At 35.9% G+C, this 16,680-nt stretch overlaps 2 protein-coding genes across 4 annotated transcripts in view; one reads left to right on the top strand and one right to left on the bottom strand.

Annotated features, from left to right (window-relative positions):
• Positions 1-2,769: 2,769 nt before the first annotated feature.
• On the bottom strand, positions 2,770-13,410 carry Rida (reactive intermediate imine deaminase A). The gene is made up of 6 exons (XM_005316313.5): positions 13,245-13,410; positions 8,131-8,236; positions 6,267-6,321; positions 5,928-5,996; positions 4,268-4,323; positions 2,770-3,321 (listed from the first exon to the last, which is right to left on the bottom strand). The coding sequence occupies exons 1-6, from the start codon at positions 13,307-13,309 to the stop codon at positions 3,259-3,261; spliced, it is 414 nt and encodes a 137-aa protein (XP_005316370.1). The 5' UTR covers positions 13,310-13,410; the 3' UTR covers positions 2,770-3,258.
• A 74-nt stretch (positions 13,411-13,484) lies between these two features.
• Pop1 (POP1 ribonuclease P/MRP subunit) overlaps positions 13,485-16,680 on the top strand; it is a 33,524-nt gene continuing 30,328 nt past the window's right edge. For 2 of the 3 annotated variants that reach the window (XM_005316312.5, XM_021725105.3), the window contains exon 1: positions 13,485-13,594. In XM_005316312.5, coding sequence (XP_005316369.3) covers positions 13,501-13,594 — 94 coding nt within the window. In that variant the 5' untranslated portion in view covers positions 13,485-13,500. Of the gene's footprint in view, positions 13,599-16,680 lie in introns of all 3 variants that reach the window. The other variant, XM_021725102.3, reaches the window with a different exon arrangement.

The raw sequence follows: 16,680 nt of genomic DNA, 5'->3' as shown, positions 1-16,680 counted from the left end.
TCTTGGTATATTTATCTAATTGTTACTACAGGAACATATATAAAATTTCTTTTGGCTCATGGTGTTCTTCAGAAAACAGCAAACTAAAAATATATACCCTATCAAAGGTAGAAATATGGCAACAATAAGGAAATATAGGTGACTCATTTAGATATCTCATACTTCAAAGAGCTTGCTCTATGTTTGAAAGGCCAACATACTGCAATTATTATTTTTCACATTTAACAAAGTCTAATGATTCTGTTCTGATTTAGTGGAAAGAAGATTAAAAATCCTGACACAGTCATTAAGTTAATTAACCTGGGTGCCGGTACCTTATTTCCTTCTAGCTTTTTCATTCTAGGGTTTGATTTTTAAGTCATGACTTACATACAACCATTCCTCTTAGAACCAACCTGGCTGGATCAAATTTTCTTCACTACAATTATTGGTTTTGGAATGGCTCTTTCCTGACTTGAGCTGGACCAATCAGAGACTTCCCTGAGTCTCTTTCCAGATATACTAGGAAATGGTATCTTTCAGCTGGAGCTAGTATACAGGTAGCCTGTATGTTTGGACCTGCAGCATCTTCCAACAAGAGACAGACAGAACCATGAGGTTTCTGGACCACATGTGTCTGAAGTCAGCTATACCCTGGAATTCTGGGTGATCTGAGCCTGAGTTCCTTTTTTGTTCTTCTTACACTAGTTTGAGTTGAGTTTCCATCATTTACAAATATGAGAATCTTCATGTTAAGGTAGAAAGAGATGTCCTATAAATAAACTGGAAATAATAAAAATGTAAGAGCAGAAATTAATGATAAAATAAGATATAAGGGCTGAGGGTATAGCTTAGTGGGAGAGGAGAATGCTTGACTGGCACACACCCAAATCCTTGGTTTTAATCTCTAGCAACACCAAAAAGAGAGCAAGAGAAAGGGAGAGAGGGAGAGAGGGAGAGAGGGGGAGAGGAGGGGAGAGGGGAGGAAAGGAGAGGAGAGGGGAGAAAGGGGAGTGGAGGGGAGGAGAGAGACATACAATAGAAAAGGATCAACAAAGCCAAAAAGTGGTTCTTTAACAAGATTATTAAATTGATAAACTTCTGGGAGACTGATAAAGGAAAAAAAAAAGAGATGGAAAAATAGGCACGTTTAATAGAGACAGCAGGATTAAAAGGTGCCTATAACATGAAAGTTTAGAAGGAATGAGCAAATTCTGCAACACTAAATGACCAAACTGACTACAGAAAATCTGAATGTTTCTGTTACCATGAAATAAATTGAATCAGTTTAAACATATAGTCCAGTTTTCTAGCCAAACTCTATCAAGCATTCCAGGACAGATATTTACAGCCACAAAATCTTTTTTTTTAAAAAGTCATTCAATTTATCTATCTATTTATTTATATGCAGTGCTGAAGATAGAACCCAGTGCCTCACATGGGCTAGGTAAGAGCATTGCCCCCAGCCCCATAAAATGTGGTATAGAAGTGAAAAGGCAATCTCACAGATGAACATAAAAACAAATATCCAAACTATTAAGAATGTATGAAAAATATGGGTGTAGAAATGACTGAAAGTTGTTGACAGGGTTTTTTAAAAAAATAATTATTATTCCAATTGTTTTTGTTTGTTTTGCCTTGTAAACTATTGCCAAAGAACTGCAGCAAATAAACTACAAACTCCCCCCCCCGCACAAAATATGTGTATGTATGTGTATATATATACATATACATGTGAGTGTGTGTGTGAGAGAGTGTGTATAAATACATATATTGAAGCTAAGTTGGGATACACAGTGGATTCTACATCACAAAATTATTGTATTTTACCATAGTAACAACTTTACCACAGGTACAGAAAAAAAGTTCAATAAATTTCAACAAACATTTTTAACTCCACTGTCGCCTCGGTGAAGCCTTCCCTTCTTACTGAGCTTAAAAGTGTAATAATCCCAACCAATATCGTCCAAATCTTTTGCTTTGCTGTTTCCTATGACTCTTAACAACCTAACATATACTTTTGTATTATTTGTATGTATAAAAATGTTATGGCAGCACTGCTATAATATGATAATTTTGGAAACTGTATTGTTTGGAGGAATCATTACATCACCTAAGGTATATCCACACAAAAGAACACTATAATAGTTTTTAAAATGCAGAAGATTTATACATATGTTTATGGAAAGATATTTAAGACAGAAAGTGATCTATAGAATAATGTGTACAGCAAAGTCCTATTTATATAAATAAACAAACAAACATAACCCCCAAATAATCAAGTATTTAATGAATAAAAACTCTTTAACAGAGGTTCATTCTCTTTGGGAAGGTAAGTAGACTGGAGAATGAATGTGGGGAATTTTCCTTTTTCTTTGGCATAATTCTGAATTGGGATTTATTCTACAGAGGGGAAGTATTTATGTAATAGTTGTCTAAGAATGTTGAGAGACTTTAAAAGGCCAAGGAACAGTGTTGTATGTTTGTAGTCCTAGCTACTTGGGAGGGTGAGGCAGGAGGACTGAGTCCAGGAGTTCAGGGTCAGCCTGGACTACACAGCAAGACTCATCTCCATTCCCAAGAAAAAGAATGACTTTAAAGAACAATCACAAGGTGATTATATATAACTTGAACACAACAGTGTAAAAATATACAAAGTTAAAAATAAACTTAAAGAAGTGAAATAGCTGATGATTTACTTCATGGTTCCCTCCCCATTTTTATTTGGTAAATGTGTTTTCATGTATAAATTAAACTGTTACAAAATAAGTGAACAAAATCACACGTAGGGAAATCTGCATGTGTATTTTATTTCCATTAGAAAAATATTATTTATATAAAATTTTGGTCCATTTTCTTCTTTACTTCTACAATTCAAGAGTGAATATTTTACTAAAGTAAAAGCAGAATCACATATCTAACATGAGAACTAAATACTTCATATCGTTTAATTAAATAGAATGTAATTGAATTAGGCTCTTTATTATTTTTCAGGAACATTAACTCATCTACCTGTGTTATTATTCCTTGTACTTTAGTTTACTTGAGTGACTATGTAATGAGTGTCCCTTCTCCCATATTCAGCAATGAGTGTACACATTTTTAATTTGTAGCATCAGTAACTGGATTCATTATCTAATATTCAATTCATGTCAACTCCCTCTATGATATAGTATTTCCATGATAACTACAGATATTTTAGTCACATGTACACTTTCAACATCAATTGTAAGAATCAAAATGTTAATTTAAAGACATGATGAGAATAACACTGCCTACTTATAGACCTGCTGTTGTGAGAGGTCCCTGGACAGCCACTGCTTCAATCTCAATGCGTGCTCCCTGTAAGGTAAATAATAAAACAATGTTTTCATTATTTTGTACAAATTAAAGAGTTTAGTAATACTTTCCAAAAAATGTGAAGCTAACAGCAACACAGTATTTTTAAAAATAAACTTTTCAAAGCAGGAAAGAAGAGGAAATATTCACCAAGAACCTACAGCAGGCCAGGTTACCATGCTCCCCACTTTCATGTACATTAGCTCATTTGATTCTCATAGGCAGCCCTATTAGATAGACAATCTTCAACTCATACAATGAAAGTTCAGGCTGATTAACTGTTTCCAAGTCAAAAAGGTAAATAGCACAGGTTTGATCCTTGTCTTGTGATTTCAAATTCAGAACTCCTTTTACTATACCCAATAACTTACTAAGTTTGATGATAATGATCACTATAAGTAACAAAGCAATAAAAATGCCACTCTTAAATTTTGTTCAGTGGAAAGTTACAAGTTTAAGTCAGTAAAGGCTTAAACTTCTTTATAGGAATATTGTGTGGCTAAAAGCATAGGAAAAGAGCTTCTAGTGAAATTAGAATACCAAACCAGAATGGTGAAATATGGACGCCATAGTAGAGAACATTTTTCTAGTGGTAGATCTGGATTTTTTATTATACGATAGCCAAATGAAATTTTTATTGCAGAATTAAAAGCCTGGCTCAATTTTATTGTTCTCTAAGTAACATTATGACAATACAGCTGTTTCTGTGCTTTTTCTCACAACTTAAGTACTGATTCTGTTATGTTCATGCCTTATAAGGCTTCCTAATGTTTTTCCCCGGCATGTAATATGGGATGTTTACTTTAAGACTTTAAGTTCCTGGGAAGCAGGGACTATATCCTTTCTTTATTTTTAATTTCCTTTCACAGCACTTAACTTAGTTTGGTATATTCAGAAAACAATGTAGCAATTTAAAACTGTGTACATTACTCATTTTAACTATACTTACTTTGGGTAAAGCAGCAACCTGGTAAGCAGCTCTAGCAGGAAAATTACTCTTGAAATCTGAATTTAAAAGAATTTCCTTTTAGTTTCCAGCCATTGTACTGTTCAACCTCCATGATCAAGAACCTGGTAAGTGCTACAAGGACTAGTCAGTTCTTAGTTATAAGTAACATTTCAGGAAAAAATCTCACATTTAGATTCTGTTTGATAAACTGTTTTGATGTATTTGTTATAATTTTTAATGCTTTCCTGTCAGCTTTCTGAAAAAAAAAATGAAATACATACTCTATCATTTTGATTTTGTTTGATAGGAATGGGATTTGCTCTTTGAAGTGATATTTGCAAACCAGTTAATCTTAATAGGGAATGTCTCTCTAAATCCCTATATCCAGCAATTTTGGCAAGTACTTTCCTTCCCTGTTTTGGTATTTGGGATTGGATCCATTGCTTTATCGCTGAGCTACATCCCCAACTCTTTTTGAGATGGTATCACCAAATTGCTTAGGACCTTGATAAGATGCTGAAGCTGACCTTCAACTTGGAATCCTTCTGCCTCAGCCTGCTAGAATTACAGGCATGTGCTATCACACTTAGCCTGGCAGGTACTTTTTCACTAATTTTGATCTTCTCTAGTCTTTTCTTCTGGAGACAATAAGTAATGATACTTTTTCCATGTGATTCCTTTGTCTCTTCCAGGTGGGAGGGACACCCATTTTCCCTACTACAGCAGTGATAATATCAGCATTTACTCAGTGCTTACAATATGACAGCATTTGTCTTAATTGCTTTACAGTTTGTGTTACTGTATTTAACAATTCAAACAATCCTATGGAGTAGCAGTATGTTATCTCCACTTTGCATATGAGGAAACAAGACATGGAAATATAAAATAGCTAATTAGCTAGAGATTATGAGATGGTGGTTAGACCATATCATAGCATTAGCAAACATGAGCTATACATATCAGAATGTTTATGAGGGTTCAAAAAGCCTAAGAAAGGTCTAACGGAAAATGGATTTGTAGGTTTTTGTATATTATTTTAGGGAATGTAACAGAAATATCTTAGAGTTTTTTCATGGGGATATATTGTATGTTTCCAGTAAGACTTTTTTTTTTTTTTTTTTTTTTTGGGAGAGGGAGTACCAGGGATTGAACCTGGAGGCATTTAACCACTAAGCCACATCCCCAGTAAGACCTCACACAGGGTCTTGCTAAGTTGCTGAGGCTGGCCTTGAACTTGCAAACCTCCTGCCTCAGCCTCCCAAGTTGCTGGGATCACAGGCATGCACCAAGGCGCTTGGCTAGACTATTAATTTGGGGGTTGAATACTAGGGATTGAATTCAGGGGCACTCGACCACTGAGCTACATCCCCAGCCCTATTTTATATTTTATTTAGAGATAGGGTCTCAGTGAGTTGCTTAGCACCTTGCTTTTGCTGAAGCTGGCTTTGAACTTGTGAACCTCCTGCCTCGTCCTCCCAAACTACTAGGATTACAGGTATGTGCCACTGTGCCTGGCCCATCTAGACTTATTAATTTTTTAAGAACAAGATGCCATTTCTTTACCATCTCCTGTCACTTTTAATTGATAATGGGCACTCATTTTGTTAATAATTCATTTTTCTTTAAAACTGTAAATAAGAAAAAAAGATAAATTACTTACACTGTTTGTAGATTTCATTGACAGTATTGAAGTCATTCATGTCAGCCAGCAAAACAGTTGCTTTGACCACTAGAAGATATATACATTCTCATTAGGTTTAGCAACTTGGTCTGATTCAAAACATTTCTTAGAAAAACCATATATGATTCTGTGACTGTCTTGATTAAAATGGGACTGAAAGGGGTCTGAAAAAGTGAAGTTAGAACAGAGTTGTTTTCCAGACTATTAGAACAACTTTAAAAAACAACATGGTATGACATTACTAAATGCCATGTTTTTCAAAAAGACCAAGGAAATATCAAACAGAAATTAACAGTGAAGGAAAACCAAGTTGCTTACCATTAGTGAAGTCACAGCCTGCCGCTTTCAGAATTTCACCCATGTTTGTAAGAGCCTGTAAACCAAGGCAAAGAGAGGCCTAAGACACTGGTGTAATACTAAAGTTTTAATTAAATTCGGTGAATCATCTTTTACTAGTACCTCCTTGAGTAGCTTATGTTGCAGAAAAATTCTCCCCACTCTTTCTAGACTGCTTCTATAAACTCCTTCTTGGTTTTCCTTTAATGGAATGAATCTTTATGAAATACAGTGAAAAGACTGAAAGGAAGTCCCTTCCTCAGTGCTAAAGAGTGTGAAGTTTTCAGTCAATATCCATTAATTAAGCTGAAACAAATAAGTTCTGGGATTCCTCATTCTATATCACTACTTTATATAATTCTACATCACTTCAAGGAGGTAGTAAGCATTAAAACATGTTTTCTTTTAAAGTAATATTTGATGTTAAAAGGCTCTTTTTCTCCTCAAAAAACAATATTAGTGAATTTTGTATGTGTTTGATGCTTCAGCTTCCAGAAAAATATCAGTTTGTTACCAAATCCTTAACTTATTCTTTTCAACTTATTCTTCCTCCTCACTTTACTGTTGAAAATATATGATTGCATTTTTGTATTTTAAACTAATAATTAATCTAAATAGATACTACCTGAGTAAGACAAAAGTATAAAAACTGTGAACAAGTACATGCAGAGAAAAGATGTATCCTCTCCTTATTCCTTAGTAAGGGTAACAAACTGTTTCTAGCTTCTTATTTTTTAATCTTTTAGAGAGTCCATGCATAAATGAACATACTCTTAAACACACAAACATACACACCTGGTAGCCTATCGTGTATACTATTCTGCTCTTGGTTGGATTTTATCATGTAACAAATTACCTTTGAGAGCTTTGCTTAGCAATTTATTTGTATGGGTCTAGCATGATTTTTTCAACTAGTTCTTTATGAAAAGACATTTAGGTTGTTTTCTATCTTTGGTTATTATAAACAACTTAGTGAATGTATTAAGTTATAATTTAATTCTATTATTGAAATAGAATTGTATTCATCATTCTTTTTTAAAAGCACAGTATGTAGCCAGGTATGGTGGTACATGCTTGTAATCCCAGTGACTTGGGAGCCTGAAGTGGAAGATTGAAAGTTCAAAGCCAGACTCAGCAACTTAGCAAGACTCTTTCTCAAAATAAAAAGTAAAAAGGCTAGGGGTGTAGCTCAGTGGTTAAACACTCCTGGGTTCAATCCTTGGTACCAAAAAACCAAACCCAGTCCAGCTGAACCAACCAAACCAAACACACTGTGTAAAACTGTTAATATTTTTTTTCTTATTAACAAATGCTGACTTTTTACTTCTGTAGTGGTGGCTTTATTTGTGTGTGTTGGGCGTCAGTGGCCCTAAAAAGAAAATTTCCCAATCCATGTGTAGGTGGCAACATGCTATTTGATTTTGATGATTCTGGTCCTTTTTTTTTCCTTCTTTTTTGGTACTGGGAATTGAACCCATGGGCATTTTACCACCTAGCCCTTTTATAATTTTGAGACACAGTGTTGCCAAATTGCTGAGGACCTCTTTAAGTTGCTGAGGCTAGCCTGAAATTTATGCTCCTCTTGCCAAAGCCTGTTGAGTCACTGGGATTATAGGTGTGTGCCCCTGCATCTTGGCAGGAGATGGAATACTCTTTTTTGGTTGTTAAATGATTCATTAAATTTCCAACTCTCTTCAATCAAAAACTGGCTTAAGTCAAGTAATGAATAGCTTAAAAGGCATTTATCTGTTAATGTCTATAACACAAGTCAGGTAGGGGGTTATTAATACTGATCAAAATTAAAAAATCGTAGCAAAGTGAATTTCAAATGTGGAAAATGACTTACTTGTTTAGTTTCTGCTGCTATCCCTCCAGGTACAAGCTGTCCACTGGAAGGGTCCATGCCTATCTGTCCAGAGATGTAAACGGTCTTGTCCACTAACACTGCTTGACTGCAATGAACAGAAAGCTGGTGTATATATAAAATGTAAATATAAAATTCGGTGCTAAATGAGTCCTTTGATAGGACACAAAATGCACAAACTGTAAAATAAAACATGATAAATTAGACTTCATTAAGATTAAAAACTTTTATCAATAGACAGAGAAAATGAAAAGACAAATCAAAGACTGGGAGAAAAATATTTGCAAAACATCCATCTAATAAAGGACTTGTAGGTAGAATATATGAACTCTTTTTTTAAAAAAAATTGTGAAGAACTCTTTAAACTCAATAATATGAAGATGAATAACCTAATTTTAAAAATGGGCAAATGAGGGCTGGGGTTGTGGCTCACTGGTGGAGCGCTTGCCTCGCACATGTGAGGCACTGAGTTTAATCCTTAGTACCACATAAAAATAAATAAAATAAAAAAATATTGTGTCTATCTATAACTATTTTTTTTAAAAGGGCAAATGATTAAATAGACACTCCACCAAAGAAGACCTACAAAGAGCTAAGAAGTACATAAAGGATGCTCAAGGTCAGTAACTAGAGGTACCTATGCAGAGCAAAACCATAATAATATAACACCATACATTTCACTCATAATAACCAACATTGGTGAGGATGTGAAACAATGAGAAACACATATACTGTTTGTAGGAAAGCAAAATAGTACAGCCATTTTGGAAAATTTTGGCAGTATCTTAAAAATTTAAACATATACTCAACACACAACCTAGTAGTTTCTTTCCTAGGCAGCAACTATCCAAGAGAAATGAAAATGTATGTCCAAAGCCTTTACATAAATGTTCAGAGCAGCATTGTTTGTGACACCAATAAATAATAAATAAATAAAAATTTATAAATCACTCATAGATCTAATTGTTTAATTTCAATTATATGAAATTTCAGACTTTTCCCTCTCACCTCCATTATTGGGGATTGAATCCAGAGTCCCAGATGTGCTAGGCAAGTGCTCTAGTACTCTAAGCCTCTATATGAAATTTTAGAAAAGACAAAAATGATAGCAGAAAGTAGATTAGTTGTTTGCTGGGTCCAGGGGCGAGGACTGATCATGAATAAGTTTGAAGGAATTTTTGGGGTGGGGGGGCGTGGGTGGTGTATGTGTTGGAAATGTTCTAAAATTTGATTGTGGTAGTGGATATGACTCTATATGTTTACTAAAACTCATGAAACTCTATACCTAAAAAGCATCTTTTAAATAAGTAACTTACACATCATTTAAGCTGTAAAACAGAAAAATGCAATGCCAAGAGCACTAAAAACATTAATTATTCTCAGATAAGGTTTTCCTTTATGTAATCTTCCAAAGTTTCTTCATGCATATAGGAACCAAACAAATATATTTATCTCCCTCCTTTTACACAAAATATGGTATATTCAACACTATTGTACACTTGCTGTTTTCACCCGACAGTATATCACCAAGATCTTTCCATAACTATATGTAGAATTTTTCCTTGATTTTTTAAAACAGTTACACAATTCTTCACTGTGTATACTTTGTTTGCCTGATCAACTTTGCTTTCAATATTTTATTATAAATAAAGCTACATTCAAAACCATCACATATGCACACACATACATACACACAACTCCATGCACACTTCCACTGAGCAAGTAACCAAGCCCAGATCCCAGGGTCCTCTGGTTGAGTCTTTCTTATGGCAGTACAGGAAACTGTCTCATAGTCCCTATCTTCCAGGGTATCCTAGGGCTAGTGTCTGGTCCTGTTTCTGTAGCTGTGCAGGAACCAGTTGGTCCCTTGGATGTACACAGCAGGCACGATATAACTACTTGTTGATATTTTGCCCTCTAATCACTTAGTAACATAAACAATTTTGGCTATCAATAAATATCTTTTTAGGAGTACCCGTTGGCTCATGATGTGGGTTTTGGAGAGCGGAAGAATACAGATTTAAATTTAGTAATAGGATTTAAAAAGTCTAGGAATTCTTTTCAACTATCTGGCTTTCACTCTAATTTGCAAATAAGTAACTATTGAGCTCGTTAATTTGTAATCTTTTCTCAGGTTGAACAGTTACCATTAGCTAACATGTCCATTAACTCCTCTGTCCATTAGGCCATCTGCTCTGGGCCCTTTACAAAGTACTTTCAGTTCTTCCCATATCCGAAACATACTTCAAGCCCATATGTATTATCATTTATCAAAAACTTTGTAAATAATCCACTTATTTTCAGACCATTAAAAGTAAGAATTGGAATTCAGACTATCTGAGCTATGTGAGTCATTTCTTGGAAATTTAAAGAGGTTTTGTTAACAAAAACTGGAAACTTGGTGCATGTGTGTGTGAGATGCTGGGATGGAACCAAGAAGCCTAGTGCATATTAGGTAAATACTCTACCACTGAGCTACACTCCCAGCCCCCTTAATACTGAGTATAAGAATCCTACTGTCTGCAGATAGGCGTAGATAAGTTGTTAGGTTCCAGAAAATTTTAAAGTATGTTGTTCTGCTTTGAGGTCAAAGGGTAAAAACACTTTTAAAATCATTAACTCTCATGTCATAATCTATGTCGCATTAGGACTGGCTTGGTGTGTAATAGCAAAATGAAAACAATGCAATAACATCATGATGTTGCAATCTCTGAAGGTTCTGTCCTGAAGTATCTCAAAATGTGCTGAACTGTCTAGCTAATTAATGACAGCACCCATCCATCCCAAGGCCAGGCACTGACAGTTCAACTCACTAGAATTCTTTCTGGAGAAGACCCAGAATTTTCAAAAACTGTACTTGCTACAAACTCCATGCACAAAAACTCTTCTTTCCAAGTGGTTCTTAAAATATGTCCAGTTGACTTTATCAGGATATAAATAGTTGGAGTGTGTTTTTTCTTCACCGTAAAATATTGACAATAAGGTCCATTTCTAGTGACCTGTGTTTGAATCCTTTGGATCCAAGGTCCTGGAAAGTCTTTATCATGAAGCTGGCTAATGGCCTTTCTGTCACACTGGCACATTCATGGATTCCCCCTCTGTTCTGTTAGCAGCTTCCACTTCCAAGTCAACCAAGAATATTCATGACATGTTTTCATTCTTCAACAAAGAACACAGTATTTCTAAATAGGTCAAGAGAGGTGAATGCTTTTAGCAGGTTCTAGGACAAAGTGTCTTGTATAACATCACTTTGGTTTTTGTTAAGGGTCACTTTTGTTCTGAAGTAAACAAAAAGTGTTACTCTAAATGATTTAGGGAGAGAGTTTAGGCAGAAGGAGGAAAAAGATTACTGATTTTTGGTTATACTGAAATATCTCTTAACTATGCTCTCTTTTTCTTCACAATTTCTATCCAAAATACTCTCAGAATTCTCTTCTTAAAAGAGATCTGGTTATTTCTTGCTCAAAAACACCTGATGGTTTCTCACTACATAAAAACAAACTCTTTTGTTTAGCAATGGAACTGCTACAACCTGGCCTCTGCTAAAATCAAATTTCTGTCACTTCATATTTAATCCCTACTGTTATCTTATGAAGTAGTGCTATAGTGAAGTCCATTTGGAAGACAAAGAAAACTAAAGTTAAGTCAGACTTGCAAGGTCAATTCAAAATACACAATACAAAAATTTCAAATGTAAAATCCAACTCTTGAGTTAATTCCCAAAGGGTCAGTCACACAGTGGATCACAGTACAAAAATTATTCCCTTTTCAATCCTTTTTCAATTTTCCTATCATAAAGATAGCAAACTAAATGATTAAGGTTGATTTCTAGAGCCCATTGCCTGAAATTCATATTGTTAGACCACTTCTCAGTGGTCTTCTATTTGGAATGCCCTTCACTCCATGACATTCTGCTAATGTTTTTAACAAAGTTTCACAACAGTGCTATATGTGACAAAACCAATCTTCAAAATGCAATTCAGGGACTACTTCTCACAAGGAGCATCCCTAAATCTTTTTCTTTCTTTGCCCATTAGAACTATTTTCTCTTTTTTTTCTTCTTCTCCATTTGTTCCTTTACTAATACATTTTATTTCTAATCTTACTATAATAATTACTGTTCTGCCACACATGAGTGCTATTTCTCATGCTATTTCTCAAGCTCTAGAGGAGGAAGCTAGGGCTTGAGTTCAAATCAAATTGTCACTTACAGATTAACTGACCTTGGACAATTTGACTTTGTCAAGCTTCAGTTTTCTTTTTGTAAAAAATGGGTAGGAATTAATAGAAAAAGGTGGTTGCTATAGTGACTGTCATAAAGCCTGCACTAAACTAATCTTTTTTTTTTTTTTTTCTTCATGTGTGTGAAGGCCTTTCCCAATGGGTTTCTTCCAACGCATTTTTATATCCCTCAAATACTGGGCATGTAGGAGGGATTCAACATATGTTTGCCATAGTTAACATATTCCAGCTATAGAAACTTTCTAGTTTTGCTTCTTTTAATAGTGAACAGACACTATACTTTAAAAAGGAAAAATGGTTATAGGATATGCTTTAGTGAAGAATTTAAAAGAATAACAATTATGTTAGGAGAAAAAGAATGCAAGAACACATAGAATAAAATCCAATGGTTTTAAAGTTGAGATTTTAAAAAACTGTGCCTGTGTGTATTTTTTTTTTTTTTAAAGAAGCCTATTTAAAAGAACTTCTGACATGTAGAAATAAAGGCACACAGGGCAGACTTTCTGGCCAGTACCCATATATTAACTAGTATATATTGGGACATTCTTAGAAAATTATCTTCGTTGTGATTTGCATTTGATTTGTTAGTGGTAAATGGGCATGCACAATGAGTTCATAAGAATCACAAATGCATTCCTATTCTTTGCCCATTAGAACTATTCTGCATATTGTAAAACGAGGGGTTTGGGTAGGTGTGCAGGGATTTGTGAAGCATTTCTAAGATCTCAGCTGTCGTTATAAAAGACAACCACATCTGTGACGAGATTTACTTCTTTGGTCCCCGAGGGGCCGCAGCTCCGACCCCGCCACCTCGCAAGCCAGGGGTCCCTGAATGCTCCTACAAGCCACATTACCTGTAGGGACCAATGGCCCCTGGGGCTTTCGCGGTGCTGATCACCTTTCTGATCAATGACGACATTTCAGTCTTCTTTCTTAAGCCCCTCCGGGAGAAGATGCCCCTTCACCAGCCCTGCCCGATTCTCGCCCAACAACTGACCAGCCTGGGGCAGCGCCTGCCGGAGGGACCCGGGGAGCGCGCTCGCTAGGTATTCTGGGAACTGTAGTCTGCGCGCGACTCCGCGCCACGTGGAGGAAGCGCCGGGCTGGCGCATGCGCCGTGCAGCTCGCTCACCGCGTAGGTCGCCTTTGAGGGGACTGTCGCAGAGGCTTGTCATTCTGACCCCAGGATCCCTCAGAACGTCGGGTAGGTAGGTCGTGAAGCATTGATTCCTGCTGCCAGGGAGCTCGAATATGGGGGGAGTGTGTGTGGCTACCCCCAGCTCCGGCCCGGTTTCCTTCTCTCTCTCAGATTGCTGGTCTTTATTTCCTCTCTGCCTGCGCCCGGGACCCTTTTTTCCCGGTTCCGAACCTTCTCGTGCACCAAGTCTGTTATTTCCCGGCATTGCCCCCGGTAGGTGGAAGCTGTTCTGAGGATGAATAGGCTTGCAGCTCTTCTGCCACCCTAAAGGATGGGTCATTCAGGGGACCATGCCGAGAGGCGTTGTTCTTCTCCCACCCCTCCCAAATTCCCGTCTCTGACTTTAAAGGGTCTCCTACGATCTGAACAGGGAATGGGATCTGACTGGGGAAAAAAAAGTTAGTGATCTTGCTTTGGCTAGTAGCCCAGAGCTGGTCTATGTACAGATCATACATTGTCAGAAGGAATGGTACTGGGCTAAATCTCTCCCATCCTGTTAATATGTGTAATATAGCTACGCTCCACTTCTTCATTTATGAATGCTTGTGTACATTAAATATATATACATTTATATACATTATACACACATATTAAGTAATGTGCGTTAGTGTGATATATATGTCTCCCCTACTTTGTGCAGGGCGGTCTGCTAACTTCTGGGAATGCAATAGTTAAAAAAAGGTGAGGTCTCTGTCCTCCCTGCTTTCAAAATGTACTATAAGAAAATCCCTTTGTTTGGCCTACATACTGTTAAGGTTTTGATTTCCTTCTGTCTCAGGAACCTTCAGATCTTTTTCATTGGTTTAGATCTCTCTCCAGCCTGGAATGATCTTCCAGCTCCAGCCTGGAATATATGATCTTTCAGTCTGTCCTTCTCTATCCTATTTCTTCTCTGTCTTCCCACTCTAGTCATCTGAGTTCTCAATCCTGTATTCACACAGAAGATTCCTGAATACTCCTTCTTCCCTAACTGCCCAAATTCCAACTAACTGAAATTCTGTGTTCTTACTGATTTTTTTCTGCTGATACACATTTTTTCTTTCTCATTTCCAGTTTCTTGTTTTGCTATACTGCAAAATTTAACATTTTATTACATGTGATCTTATTTTCTAATTATTTTATGTTTGAATATGGTGACTAGAACCAGACTGCCTGATCCAGACTATCCTGAATTCCAGGACAATCATAAGCTTAGTGGATATGGGTGGAATAACTGCTTTGTGTTTCAGTTTTCTCATTTACAAAATGAGATAACACAAGAACCTCTCATATAATTGTAATAATTAAATGAATAAGGCAGTGCCTGGCACAAAGTTCTCGATTAATGTTAGCTGCTTAAGATGACTAAATTCTTAAAGGAAAAAGATCACATCCTGATACTGGTATTACACAAGACCTGAAACTATATTAGACACATTGTAGGTACCCCAAATCTTGTTAATATTGATTAAACTGGATAATTAGGAAGTGATTCTTATTTATAAAACAATTCACTGCGGCTGTATCATGGCTCAGTGGTAAAGTGCTTGCCTAGCATGTGCCTAGGTTCAGGTTCGATTCTCAGCACCACATATAAACAAATAAACAAATAAATAAATAAATAAAGGTACATCAATAACTAACAAATATTTTTAAAAGAAAAAAATTCATTGTATGATTCTTTAAATAAGGATCTCTTGGAGCATTACAAGTAATTTGTGTAAAATATTACTTGTGAAACAAGGTACTTCATTCTTATCAAGCAGGAATCACCAACTTTTTAGATCTGGAAGGAAAATGAAGATTATCTTTTTTTCCTCCTAGGTTCTCAAACTGGAGTCCACTATACATAGCTGTGTCTGTTCAACCAGATTCTAAGCTCTATGAGAAAACATGGCATATCCATTTATTTGAAGATGTGGGGAAAGCATTTTTGTAAAGCTGACATATTTAATACTCATTAAAGTTTTGACTGAATGAACATGAGAAAGAAGGAAAAAGAAATGAATGAACATGAAAACAAATTATGAATACTAGGAATAGATGTAAAATCCACTTGAATGTTATAAGCATTAAAATTCCTTCTGGTGGGCTGGGTTTGTAGCTCAGTGGTAGAGCGCTTGCCTAGCATGTGTGAGACACTGAGTTCAATTCTTATTACCACATATAAATAAATAAAGGTCCATCAACAACTAAAAAAATGTGAAAAAAAAAGATTCCTTCTGGTGGGGCTGTGGCTCAGTGGTAAAGTACTTGCCTAGCATATGTGATGCCCTGGGTTTAATTCTCAGCACCACATAAAAATAAATAAATAAATAAAATAAAGATATTCTGTTCATCTACAGCTTAAATAAAAATAAAGATTCCTTCTGGAAACTGTTTTAAGTGAAATCTCAGATCTCAAAGGATACATTCCTTATTCATTCTTTATTCATAACCCAACCCAAAGAACTGTTTGAGGACTGCTGCTAGCTCAGTATGCTCATTTTTTAAGTCTAGAACCAAAGTTCAGAGATGTGGTATCCCAAGGTTACCCTAATATCCCAACACCAGCCTTCCTTTGGCTCATTCTAATCCTAAGCTAGGGATCCTAAGGTCGTGTGCTTTGTCTTCTTGGGTTAGTTTTGATTCAAGTAGGTAACGTTGGTGGACTAAATTGTTTGGTAAACTATTTTGAATTGTTCTTAATACAAACTACTCTAAATCATGTGTTTCATTAGCCAACCAGTTATGCAGAACTCTACATTCTACATATTGTTTAATTTTTAAAAATATTTCAGGGGGCTGGGGATGTGGCTCAAGCGGTAGTGCGCTAGCCTGGCGAGCGCGCGGCCCGGGTTCGATCCGCAGCACCACATACAAACAAAGATGTTGTGTCGGCTGAAAACTAAAAAATAAAATGTTAAAAATTAAAAAAAAATAAATAATAAAATTAAAAATATTTCTGAGTGTAGATATATTATTTTAGAATAATAGTTCCTGTAAACTGATCATTTAGTTTGTACTAAGCCCTATGCTAAGTGAGTTATGTATATGTATTTTGTAAAGCCAGTACTTATGTATATGTAATTATTTAATTCTCACAACTACCTTGTGATAATTGCCATTTGTAG

This window comes from Ictidomys tridecemlineatus, chromosome 7, assembly GCF_052094955.1.
Source record: "Ictidomys tridecemlineatus isolate mIctTri1 chromosome 7, mIctTri1.hap1, whole genome shotgun sequence".
Taxonomy (NCBI): Eukaryota; Metazoa; Chordata; class Mammalia; order Rodentia; family Sciuridae; genus Ictidomys; species Ictidomys tridecemlineatus.
Note: the sequence above shows the minus strand (reverse complement) of the source record. Positions and strands in the feature narration are given on the sequence as shown.

What these genes read in the sequence shown, in the direction of transcription:
- Rida (XM_005316313.5), bottom strand. Translation starts at nt 13,309, where the DNA reads ATGTCGTCATTGATCAGAAAGGTGATCAGCACCGCGAAAGCCCCAGGG. An exon ending in GGGGCCATTGGTCCCTACAG is followed by an intron (nt 8,237 to 13,244) that starts GTAATGTGGCTT and finishes TGTTCATTGCAG; the next exon opens with TCAAGCAGTGTTAGTGGACA. An exon ending in CAATGAAATCTACAAACAGT is followed by an intron (nt 4,324 to 5,927) that starts GTAAGTAATTTA and finishes TTTTAAATTCAG; the next exon opens with ATTTCAAGAGTAATTTTCCT.